A 13378-nucleotide genomic window follows, 5' to 3' on the forward strand; every position below is an offset into this window, starting at 1 on the left:
TAACTTATCAAATTTTTTCATGCACTAATATATTAATACTAGAACACCAAGATAATAATAAAATAATCTTTTCAACTTTGGATATGTGGTCCCGAGACCACTGTTCCGACTAGGCCTTAAATCGAGCTGTTACATTTTGTCCACTTAATTTGTTAAAAGCATGTTTATGTTGTTATAGGCCTTGGTAGTTTGCTCAATTAAATAAAATCATATTTATGTTATGCTTGCATTTAATTGTAAGGTAACAAAATAATTAATTATTAATCAGATTGAAATTATAATTAATTGACATAGTATTTAATTGGTGCATGTTTAATCTTCTAAGGTAGTTGAGAGTCAAATTAGCGATGGTATTAAACAATAATTTAGCCTTGCATAACTTGTAAGATTATTGTGATTAAATTGTTTCAATATAGGAATATACTGTTACCTCACTTTATCTTATACTTGATTATGAAAATTAATTAATTATTTGAACTGACATAAAAATATGTTTAAGAGATTAATTGATTTAGTAAGTATGTATGTGCATTAGTTAACAAAAGACCAAGTTGCCATGAAATTATTTGTAACAACATGAATATAGTTTTAATAATTCTAAGTGAAAAAATGAAATTGATCTAACACATTTATGTCATATTGATTAAAACTATTTTTTTAAAAATTGTGCATTTGGAATTTTATTTTTTTAGTTAATCACTTAGTTAATTTTTAGTTTTTATATATCACTTCTTTCAAATCAACATATTTTTCTTCCACCAAATTGTTTAATTTTACTTTTCATAAATATTTTCTTGCACAGTCTCTGTGGGTACGACAACTCAACATTCTTGTCACTTTATTACAATTGCACATTTCCGTTGTTCCAGTAACGTAATTCCCAATAGTGGAATTCATAACCCAAGACATGGGTAAATGATATCCTTCATTGGCATTACATGGTTATGAAAAGAACATTTGGCCACAGGTCGTTCATTTTTGTGATGAATGACTTGATTACTATTTGATAATAATTGACTTTTCATGAAGGAAGATGTAATAGTTACCATGAGATAAAATAGGATCATATTGGGAGAACGGGTATTATCTCAAAGAGAGTAAGGATATCCTATAAGGGTAACACACTTGTGACATGGTCATTGGACAAGCACTAATCAAGTTGCTTTCATAATGGTATGCCATTGGGGAGAGCTCAGTCATGATACTATAGTGGAATGACTTCGTGACTAATTGAGGTTATAATTAATGGGCGAAAAGTTGAAACTTAATTATAAGTCATTTGAGCTTCAATTGCATATGTTTAATCGATCCCTCCGCTAACTCGTTGAAACCAAAAATGAATTGCGAGTTGAATCAAAATGAACAGAATGAATAAAATAGAGAAATGAAAGACATTCAGGAAATAATTATAGTTTTCTCCAAAACGAAAATGAAAATGGAAAAGTGGAATCATTTAGAAATAAATGTGGTTCTCTCAAAATGAAAATGAAAATAAAAATGAGAGATGAATTCATTTAGAAATGAACAATGAATTCTAAAAAATGACTGGAAGAGTGAGTTTATATTTTTAAGATATTTTAAAACCCGAAAATAAAAATAAATCATACGATTATAGTGAACAAGTTGAATGGTGAAATATTAAATATATTTTCTCAAAAATTTTATCAGAGATAAGATCATCATAATTTTACCGATGGTAAAATTAAGATAAGAAAATTATTTAACATAAATATTGAAGTTTATTTTTGGGATAGAAAAATAAAAATTGGGTTGGATCAAATAATAAAGTATTGAGTTAAATGCCTGGAAAGTACTGGTAATTAGACCTGATCTGGAAAAGGCTCAAAAGCCCCTTATGTAATAAGGGGGGACGATAAACCCTAGTATATTTAACTAGGGTTGCCGCCCCTACATCCTAGTAGAACTAGGATTTCGTTTTTCTAGTTGAAATAAACTTCTCTATTCAATAAGGGTTCTCCCTTCTCTCCCTAAAAATAAATTACACTGCTAGGGCTATTAACACACAACTTTCAAATATTGCCTAAAAATAGAGAGACTTTTATTCTCTAAGAATTAAATATATTTTTCGAAATAATGATTCTGTCTGTTTCTATTTGAAAAGAGAATTTTTGTTTTCACAAAAAAATAAAAGTCATTTCTAGTTTTATGTTTTGATTCGATTTGATCGAGCCCACATTCGAAGCAACTCATGAGCAACTCATAGTACGAGAATATTGGAGAAGATCATTTGGTTGAAAGTTGAGAACAACAAGGATCCGTCTATTCAAAAGCATAGAGACAATTTCGATATAAGGTTTATTGTTATAAATATCACAAACCAGGTCGATTTTTAAAATTTTTATTTTTCGATATACAAGAAAATTATTTTCAAACTGGATTTTTTTAACACTTATATCAAAGTATACGAGTCACACATATATAGTTCATCATCCACTTAGGATTAAGGTATTACATACTATAAACGTCAGAGGTGAATAAATCCATAAATGAATTTAAGATCTATTCTACTTAGGTACTGTCTGATGTATTATCAGCTTAGTCAGTTACATCTATGTCTTTACTTTTTGGGACTCATGTACTGCGATGCTCAAGACAAATCATCCCCTCAATTGGACTTGATAGTGACATATTAGTCTTTCAATTAGTTTGCTCATTTTCGATTAGACTAGAGCCACCTTTAGGTTTATCTACTAATATAAGTTATCTTTTCGTATTACGATTCAATTACTCGAAGCTGTTTAGTATTAGTTAAACATTAGATAACTAGTGAGCTAATATTTGTTTCTATTTTACTTTGCATGCAAAAACCACATAAGAACAATATACAAAGAATATTAACGTAATTCATGAATAATTTTGTTAAGCCAATCCGTTCAAAAAAATCACAACTATACAAACTAATATATTACATTTAGAGCACAAGATGGAACAGATAAGACATTCATCCCTTATATAAATAGATAATGGGATAATGATCTCCTTGTCTAACACTTTTGGCACCTAAAAAAAACTTCGAACTCCTATTAATAGTAACTGCAACTTTTAATCCAGCCACTCAGGAAAACTTAACACTCCCAAACTAGCAAAATAAAGTTCCAGTTGAGAGAATCAAAAGCATATCTAAAATCAATCTTTCAAGGCACACCTAGGAGATAAATGTTTCCTCCCACAACCAAACACAATTTCTTGAGCAAGCAACACATTATCAACCAGATTCCTCTCAATAAAGCACTTTGATTGCCGATGATTATATCAGCCAGACAAACCTTCATCCGATTAATAATTATCTTGGTAATATATTTATAGATGGTGGAGCAACAAGAAATAGGCCTAAAATTAGTAGCCACACTTGGACTCTAAACCTTAGGGACCAAGGCTAAAATGGTTGAATTGGAGGCATTTAACAGTGTACCAGTGTTGAAAAAAAAATAGTACTGCTTCAATGACATCCTTTCCCACAATATTCCAGGATGTTTGAAAGAATTTAGAAGTGTACCCATTAGGCCTCAGAGCCTTGTCTCCATTCATTGCAAACAGAGTGGCTTTGATTTCTTCAGCGGTTATCCGCCTTGTCAATCTATCCTTCAAGGAGTCGGAAATATTGACTCCTAAAAGTTTCTTCAAAAGTCATCCGACATTGATTTAACATTCAAATCCTAAACCCCAAGAGTAGACTGAAAATAACGAACCAGTTCATTCACAATCTGATTATGAGTATTAAGAGATCTTCTAGAGCTATCTTTTAATACCCTGATGCTAGCAGCAGCAGCAGCAACAATTTTGTGAAAATAGGCTGTGTTCTGATCACTAGCCTTCACGCTTTGAATCTTAGATTTCTGTCTTACGTACTTTTCTTCAGCATTCACCAGTAGATACAATTCAATACCAAGTCTCCTTCAAACTCAACCAACTCACTTGAAGGAGAATGCAAAAGCTTCGGCTGAATTTCCTGCAAATGTTCCTTTTTCACCAAGCTTCCTTGCTAGTGCCTCCTCGATCCTTTTAGTACACCAAGTGGAAAAAAATACTAGAAGAAATATGATCAATGACCTCAATATCATATTGACAGTCAAGACTCAAGAATGTCTTGTGAATCTCCAGAAATTTGCTAAGAACAATCAAAATATTTTGCATAAATGTTTTATGCAAATTTATTATATGTATTGATGAAATAAATTAATATTTAATTATGTTGAATGTATTATTTAATTTAAAATGCTTAAAAATAATAATGATTTTTCCTTTTTTGGAAGAAAATCGCACCTTTCATAACATGACACACAACTAAAATCTTACACTATCACTGCATGGGAAATTCCATTCATGTCATAAGCGTTAATATAAATATATGGTTTTTACAACATTAAATTAAAAGACCATTAGTAAGTGAACGATAAAACAAGATACAATAATCTAAAAGAATTAATATAACATTTGGTATTTGAATTTGTCATTTTTTTTCTTAATTTGATACTTAATTTTTTTTATCTAATTTGGTACTCAAATTTGGCCTTTTTTTTTCCTAATTTAGTATCTAAATGTAACTTATTTTTCTTAAGTTGGTATGTAATATTTTTTGGGATTCAATTTGGTACCTAAACTTGACTCTTTTTCCTAATTTGATATCTATTTTTTTAATTTGGTACTTAAACTTATCAAACGTTTTACAAATTACTCTAATATGCTAACAATGTTATTTTTTAAGATAACAAAAGTAACAAAAATGATATGTTTTTATTTTATTTTATATGTTCAATTACTTTTAGTTTTATTTATTTAATTAATTGTTTTATTAATAAAAATAAATTTTTTTAATTTGAATTTTTAAAATTATTTTTTTCTTATTTAATATTAATTCATTAAACATAATTGTATACCTATTTTTTTAACATGAATTTTTTTAATATTAATAATATTTAGTAGCATAACAAAAATAAAAAATAAAAAATTAACACTGTTAGTGTTTTGTGTAATTTGTAGTTACCAAATTGAACCTAAAATAAGCTTAGGTACCATATTAAAAAAATGCCAAATTCAAATACCAAATTAAGCCCCAAAAGAGTTTAAGTACTAAATTAGAAAAAAAATACCAAGTTCAGGTACCGAATTAGGCAAAAAGAAAAAGTTTAAAGGTACCAAATTAAAAAAAAAAAAGGAAAAGAAATGCCAAGTACCAAATGTTACATTAAGCCAATCTAAAAACATTTATGTAAATGGATGTTTTCAAACATCCCGCTCCATTGCCGTCCCCGTCATATAAGCATAATTAAATCCCAGAAAGTCAAAATATACGAAACAAAGCTAATTTAAAACAAGAACTAGGTACTGTTGATATACATATTGAGAGTGTATAATATGGTCATCACTCCTGATCTATAAAGAATCGTCCAGACAGATCGTCCATTTGGAAGGTTTCAGATGGTTTCCAATGGCGCTTTCTTTGGTTTATAAACCAGTTGTTGATTTGCTTTGGGTCCAGTCCCGTCGTTCCAGCCAATGCCATCTTATCACCTTCCTTCAACCACCAACAAAGTAACAGCAGTATTGAGCATAGAACCATTCATACGTGCTAACTAAGGATTGAATACGACTTCGTAATGTAAACAATTGCCCTTTAACTTATTTTCCCACAAAATCGTGGGGATGAACCGGGACAGTTCAAACACAAAATCAAGCTGGAAGAAGTAAGAAGTTACCGTCGGATACGGCCATTTGCTGTGAACATTCCACCACTCTAACAATATTTGCCTTGCTTCTTTCGGAAGTTTTCCTTTCTTCTTCTTCTTTGAGAACTCCAGCTTCAAGGTGGTAATATGATTGCCAAATCTATGAAGCAGAAGATCTTTGAGACCTATGTCTTTGCTTCTTGGCTGCAGTTCTTCCACGTCATCCTCCCCAACACTAACATCTCCCTCCGATGATTCACCACCTTCATCTTCCCAGGAACACCAAGAATGAAAACACACACACATAGGAGGAACACAATTTCAGTCATCAGTCACATTCCTAAAATATAATGCTCGGACTCGGATATGTTCAATTTCTTTTATATTTTCCCATGAATCAAGAATCTCCTTAAAGTACCATATACTTGCGTCCCAATGCGCATTCAATAAGGATGCTTCAAGAAAAATAAATATCTAGTCCAACAAAATCCAAGCATACATTGTCCAAAAACTCAAGAAATGATTGTGTGAAAGGGTTAAACGTATGAGCAACATTCCAGAAGCACTATTTAGTTCTTGGTTACCCATTCCGAGGACAAAAGGAAAGAAGAAAACCAAACACCCAAAACAGCCAGTTTCAGCATTGCAGCACAGCTCGTGATCCATTTTGAAAAGAAACAAAAAACTTTGCTATGGTACATCTCTCATACATTCATTTCTAGCATTAATCTGATGTTCAAATTCTAAAATTTACATAATTACTTTTACGACTTGACTTATTTTTATTATTCACATTAAAATTAAGTATAACCATATGAATTCAATAACATCTAAATTATCTAAGTATCTTTTGGCCAAAAAAAATTATCTAAATATCAAAATTTAAACAACCCAGAAAGATTTTTACTGAATTTGAATCTAAATTTTAGACTTAGATTGCAAAGTCAAATATCTAAAGTTATTATTATAAAAAAAAATTGAATTCAAATAATAAAGTTATGAAATATTAACATCAAGCACTCCACTCAAAATCTGCTATAAATATAATCATTTTAAATTATAGCAAACTTAAAATGATTATGTAATAAATATGTTTATACAAAATCAATATATATAACAAATGAAACTTTGATTCAATAGTATAATACAATTATTGAAAACAATAGAAACTTGAATTCAAAGCTAATGATTTGTGTATTTTTCTTTTATTTTTCAATGTAAAAATATATATAAAAAAAACTTTCTCAAATAATAAAATTTATTTTTATAAAATAAAAATATTTTTTTGATGTTTAATATATAGTATTTTATTTAAATATTCTAGTGGAATATCTAAGTTTACACTATCTACAACTACTATCCTCATTAACTAGACAGTTAAAAGCGTGAGATCTCAGTCAGCAACGGACCATTTTCCAACATAAGATAACGTCAACATCAAAACCGAAAGGCAAAGACATGATCATTTGGGCAAATAAAAAAGAACTCAGTGTCTGGTCATGTCTACTGCCAGTCACACTGAGTCCGACTGTCCGAGTCGAAATGACAGTACAGGCATCACCATCACCATCACCCAGAGAGAGAATGAGACTACACAACCCCACCACCCCCTAAAAAAGAAAAAAAAAAAAAGAAGGAAAAAGCCTACGCCCTTTATGTCGTCCTAGAAATGGCCCCATCGGTGGCTGATTGAAGTGCGCTGGAGAAGAAAAAAATTGATCCAATTCCGGCCGAATGTTACTTAATCAAATCAAATACCATCTTTTATCAATTTATAATATAAAATACTTTATTATGAATTAGTTCATATTTAATTAACAAAAAAGAAGTTCAAAATAATAGAAAATCTTTCGAAAAATAGATAAATGAATCAATTCAAATATCTTGGGGATTATTAGAAAAAGAAAACACGGGAATTGTTTTGGGCATGAGCCGAAGCGACATAGATGGGGCCGGCGTAGGAGGCCTGGTCTGAGCAAGATACATACACGTGTGGTGTACATTAAAAAAGGCCGAGACATCGAAACGCACCCAATGGAAGGTGCAGCATGGGTACCAGAGAAGAAAGACCAGAGAGAAAGAGTGTTGAAGAATTGAATGATTTTGTCTGATTCCGATGGATCCACAGCGAAATCTGCGGGTGTCCATGTGATAACTTCCTAACCACCTGATTTTATTATTTTTTATTACACTGGGATCCAAAGGCCTCCCCGATTCTAGCATTCAATACCAGTATTACTACATTTCTAATCCCTATCTATAAAAATATTCAACCGTGGTCAATATTTTATGGCCCCCAAAAACTGTGATAAATATTCAAGACTAAATCAAATGATAGTGATAGCTTTTTTCTTTTTAATCATCAGCTATGTGCAGTATGAATTATGAACCGCATTATAGAACAGATATAGGACATGTTATTTTCTAAAAATGTTCCATGTTACTCAAAAAAAAAAAAAAAACCTTAGCTCATGTTTAAATATACTTCACACTAGTACTCCAAACTAAACCAAAAGGACCGAAACTATGACAGCATCGTGTGAATGATGTGCGAAGGAAAAACCTAGATTATGCTTCACATAAAAATTTTGAGCCTCACCATCAGAATTATGTTTAGAACTAAAACATCCATAGGAAGAACAAACGTCCAACAAAAAGCGTACAACACAGGCGCTTCTCTAGATATACTACAGGAAATTCCGCGAGGAAATGGTGAACTATCTTAATATGGTTGGTTCAGGTGATTATTCTGTTGATTCAAATAAAACCGAACACCGTTCACCTGCGGAAGTCGGAAGATAATCCAATAAGGGAAACACGATTTGATGATAATTAATACCACATGCAGAAAACAAATGGTTAAACATAAGGTCTTACAACTCTTAAGGAGCCTGCAAGTTGGTTTTAACAAAATCCAAGCGGGTCTCTATAAAAGACTACAATGGTTGCATGTGCGGCGAAACTAGCTTCTTTCTTTTCCAGTTACCCATAGATGAGTAAATTGTATAGAACACCATAGTTGAAAACTATCGACAAACCAGAATGCAGTCATTACTTTCTCAAGTCCGAACTCTTAAGGCTGCTATGGGCGTGCCAATTGCATAAGCCTCTTTTGTAGAGAAGGAAACATATGTTATCCGAATCAGTCATTCTCCCTAAAGTACCCATATTCAGCACATACTTAAATATAAATACTCATGTTGAACCTTGAGATTTGTTCAAACACACTAACATATCGGCCAATCCAATACCATACAATTCTAATTAAGGCATGTACAGATCTTCATAACTTCAAAAAATATGTAACAAACAGACGCATATAATTTTAGATTACTACTACGGTACTGCTAGACCAAAACCTCTTTTGTATGCTTAATAAACTATCCCTAGTGGCCTTCTATGTTATCCAGATTCTTTATTTTCCCTAAAATATCTGTCTGACACAATCAAACATGAGTATGAAATATAATCCTCAAAATACATGATAAAAACTTTAAAAAATTGAGCTTACCTGTGCAAGACATATACCTATATCAAGCACTCGCTTTCAAAAACCGGATAAACTAGATAGCACGAAATTGGGATCAACAAAATTAATAAGAAAAAAGAGTAAAAACATAGCTTATTTAGATCCAACGCCCTGTTTTCAGTTCATGTAACAATGGTGCACATTATTTCCACACTACACAATGAAGCGACCAGAAAAGTGACATAAGGAGAGAAGCCATGAACTCAGATTTTTTAAAATCTCAGCCGAATTTAATATGGTCGATTCATGCAATCACGTTTAAGATGTAATAACTACAAAACAATAAGCATGAAGTATAAATCGAGGCCTTTCTTATCTTTTTAATGTGTAAATAAAATAGTTGTAGTCACAAATTATTTAAGCTTGGCCTTAAAAAAAGTATGAATTCGTTTGGTAATGGACCTCTAGCCTCTTTTTAATAGTACCATTATTTCCACATTTTTTAATAGGACCTCATGGCCTTTTTTGTTCCCTTTTTATTATTATAATGGACTTCTTGTTTAAGTAGACCGCATCAAACTTCAAAAGGGTGTGCATTTGATAGTCACCCTAGTAGGGCCAATTGAGCTGAGCCATTACCGTTGCTACAACTAGGAGAACATGATTTCAATTGCAGTAAAATGAGTTTTATCGTCTAATTTAAAGATTTGAGAGGTATGAGTAGTAGTAAGAATTGTATATTAAAAAAAAATTCAATCTAGCAGTCTTTACTTCTAAACCAAACCATACATGCAGTTTCTAAGGAATATGAAACAATTATCAGCCAGATGAAAATAAGCTCATTAGTGTCCAAAAAATAAGGTTTAATGAGCATGCTATATCTATAGTACTCAGCCTCAAATGTGAGTACGGATGTCTCCAGACGCACGTTCCTCATTTTTAAAGCTTTAAACATGTTAAGAGGGGTCTTGAAGTACATAATCCGAACGTTCAATCAACTCAAACAACTAGCCCTAGACTTAGGTTTTTGCATCAATTAAGGCATTGCAAAAAAGAAATAGTTGAAGGCACTGGTGAGAATCAAACACGCAACTATTTCGCATGGCAATCACTGAGCTCTGAAACGTCAATTCAGAGTCTCAAAAAACCCAAAAAAGATGTTTACTTTCAGGCTTTCATTTTTCTCTGACAAACAGCAAATGAGAAATAATAATAATGAAACTAACACAAAAATGTAAAAGAAATGAACTAACAAACAAAGATGATAATCGGCAAATGCAAGCCCCTGATGTCATTGACAGTGATGGAATTGGAGAAAGTTGACCAATCTCAATTCCACCCTAACTATGGAGAACTTAAGACGGGAATGGTGACTAAACAAGGACAAAGGGTCTATATTATCTTTAGGGTTTCTTGCGTTGTCTGCTAGTGATACCATCATTATTGAATTACTAGAAAGATCTATTTTTCGAGTACTATTATTGCCCTCCATTAATGGGTTCTTTAGCAGAAAATGATAGAGGAGGTCTGAAATGATGATGACCAGGAAAAGAATGGTTACCGCCATCTTGAGGGTTCCATAATCCATATTATCATGCACCAAGAACCTACAAATCCCAAGTTTTGCTTGCCAGTTGCTGGGACTCATGCGAGGTTTAAAGAATAAAATAGAGCTTATTCAGCTCGTTTGGGGGTAAATTTTTTACCTTAACTGGAGCAGATAATGAAAGCATGGAAAAAGAAATAGAAGAAGATTTGAGAAAAGCACAAAAACCAAGAACCCAAATATTAAATTAATCCAAAAGAAACACTCTGACTTGTGAGGGCAAGGATACTGACCAGAAGGGCCTGTAATGGAGGCACCCGTGCAGAGATTTCGAAGCTGCATCTCGATCTTGTTTAGAAAAGTGGTCGCTTCATCAAAAGGCCTTGAAATATCAGACTTGTATTTCACCAACATATCGCAGTAAGTTTCCTAAACAAATTAAACCCCAGACCATCATACATATATATATATGGTATGAAAATCGAAAACCAAAGTAAGCTTCAAAGCGAGCAAAGAGAAACCATGAACTCATCGAGCTCAGGATCGGCTCCCAAGCAGGTTGGCAGGATATCCCGCTTGTTAACATCGGTCTCCATCAGAATTTCGTCTAATATCCTCGCAATCTCCGGAGTAGCTCCGACCTAAAATAGAAAGAGAAAGGTACAAAGAGCTTAGAACAGTACTCAAGCAAAGTCCCAACAAATTGCATATGCCCTATTTGATGATATATTCCAGATAAAACTACGGGATTTGATCGAGTAAGAAAGTTTCTTCAAGAGTAAGAAAAAGGGTTGAATCTTGACGTGAAATTGAAGAAGAAAACAGTAGGAAGTGCGAACTATTTCGAGACTAAAATCTTTCGTAAACCCTCATTAATGGCGGAAAATTAAAATACAACTAACAAAGCCACTGTACTAAATATTACCCTTGAAGTTCCTGCACACATTAACAGTAATGTTATACAACATCATATTTAATGAAGCTGAAGTGGGGGAAAAAAAAAAGGAAAAGACGATTGAAATACTTTTAAAAAACCTGCAGCTTTAAGTGTATTGTTTGCACCAGAAATAGCAAAAAATAATAAATGATAATAGTAACACACTTTTCGTAATTCTAGTTGGTTTCACCTTCTGGCAATCAATATAAGCTTCAAGCAAACGAGGATAATAAGGGTGAGAAGCGATTTTTGCTTTGATCACGTTTGAAACGTCCACTTCTCCTTGAATTTGAGGGGTGACATAAGCTGCTTCGGAGATGGCGGAGGCGACAGAGATTAACTCGTCGGATCCAAACGCCGGAACCCGATCGGAAGAACAAAGCCGAGGTTGGTAATCAGAAGGAAAGATCATGTTCTCCGGTAACATCAAGGCGTTGTCAACGTACTGATCTCCCATGGAGTAGAACCCGTATATTTCATCCATAAAAGCTAACGTCTCTCAGCAAATAACTACTAAAATGAGAAAAGCTTGAGATTTTTTTTTTTGAAAAAAAAAAGGTTGAAGATAATGGTTACAGTATGAAGTTCTAGAGTTTTGGGTCAGAATGATTTATCAAGTATTAGTTATTCTTTATTTTTATTTAAACTTAAAAAAAAAAGTAAAATAAAACTGAGAGATTGAATATGATGGAATTGGAGTGGCAGAAAAGAACTGATAGTGGTGTTGGGAAGATCGTTTTTAGGAGGAAAATAAAAGCAATGACAAATGCTCTGAGGGAGAAGTATCTATATCTGGATCGGGTCGAATTTATGTTAGACGCAAATTTTTAATATTCTATTTAAAATATTAAAGATATATATTTAATAGTTAAATTTTTAGGTTAAAGTGCGTGGGAAGTCCCTGTAATTTAGGGATTCGATTAATTTAGTTTCATATTCTTAAAAAGAATTAAATAAATTTAAATTGTAATAGAATATAAATTTTTTTTAATAATTATTTGTTTCAATTTTAGTTCAATTCTAAATAAAATATTTCATTTACAAAACAATAAAAACTTTAAAAATATTAACTCTATTAAATAGTAAATGATATTTTGTTAAATAGTAAATGCTAATTTTATTCTAATTTGGCCTTATTTGATTCTTTTAATAGTATAATGACCAAATTGATCCATTTAATAGTAGAGGGACTAATTTGATCATCTCCTCTTTGGTATATTCACCGTTCGAACCTTGTAAATAACATTGTTGGGAGGGGCAATCTTGAATATGGACAGACATGAAGAATACCAAAAAGAATATAAAAAAGATAAAGTTATTCCCGAATCACCCATCCAAAATTTCACTGAACACTTTTTTTTAGTTTATAAATTATAAAATTAATACATTTTATGTCAATAAATTATAATTTAAACATTGACAATAAAACAAATATGAAAAATATAAAAAAAATAGAATTAAGATAAACTCAATTTAAAGTAAGGTAAGCTACATTAGTAGTCACCGAACTATCAATACTTTTTGTTGTTGACTCAACTATAAAAAGTTGGAAAACAATAATCCAACTTTTCAGTTTTTTTTAGTTACCCGTTATTATATGAATAACAAAAAGATGATGTGATAATTTTTAAAATAGGCATAATAATAAATTTAGCCATCTACATTTACACATTGTGTTAATTTAGTCTTAATTTTTAAAAAATTAGCCATCAATATTTACACATTACCTAAATTTATCA

General features: G+C 31.8%; 1 protein-coding gene across 2 annotated transcripts; it reads right to left on the minus strand.

Moving 5' to 3' along the window:
• Positions 1–5199: 5199 nt before the first annotated feature.
• Positions 5200–12422, minus strand: LOC107957171 (homeobox protein knotted-1-like 6). Of its 2 annotated transcripts, none has more exons than XM_041112455.1 (5): positions 11830–12422; positions 11224–11343; positions 10996–11131; positions 5718–5950; positions 5200–5536 (listed from the first exon to the last, which is right to left on the minus strand). In XM_041112455.1, exons 1-5 carry the CDS (start codon positions 12121–12123, stop codon positions 5384–5386), a joined length of 936 nt encoding a protein of 311 aa, XP_040968389.1. In that variant the 5' UTR covers positions 12124–12422; the 3' UTR covers positions 5200–5383. The 2 variants fall into 2 exon arrangements, with proteins under 2 accessions (XP_040968389.1, XP_016748108.2); XM_016892619.2 differs by having other exon boundaries at positions 5718–5956; positions 11830–12421.
• Between the last annotated feature and the right edge of the window lie 956 nt (positions 12423–13378).

This window comes from Gossypium hirsutum, chromosome A05 (genome assembly GCF_007990345.1).
Source record: "Gossypium hirsutum isolate 1008001.06 chromosome A05, Gossypium_hirsutum_v2.1, whole genome shotgun sequence".
Lineage (NCBI taxonomy): Eukaryota > Viridiplantae > Streptophyta > Magnoliopsida > Malvales > Malvaceae > Gossypium > Gossypium hirsutum.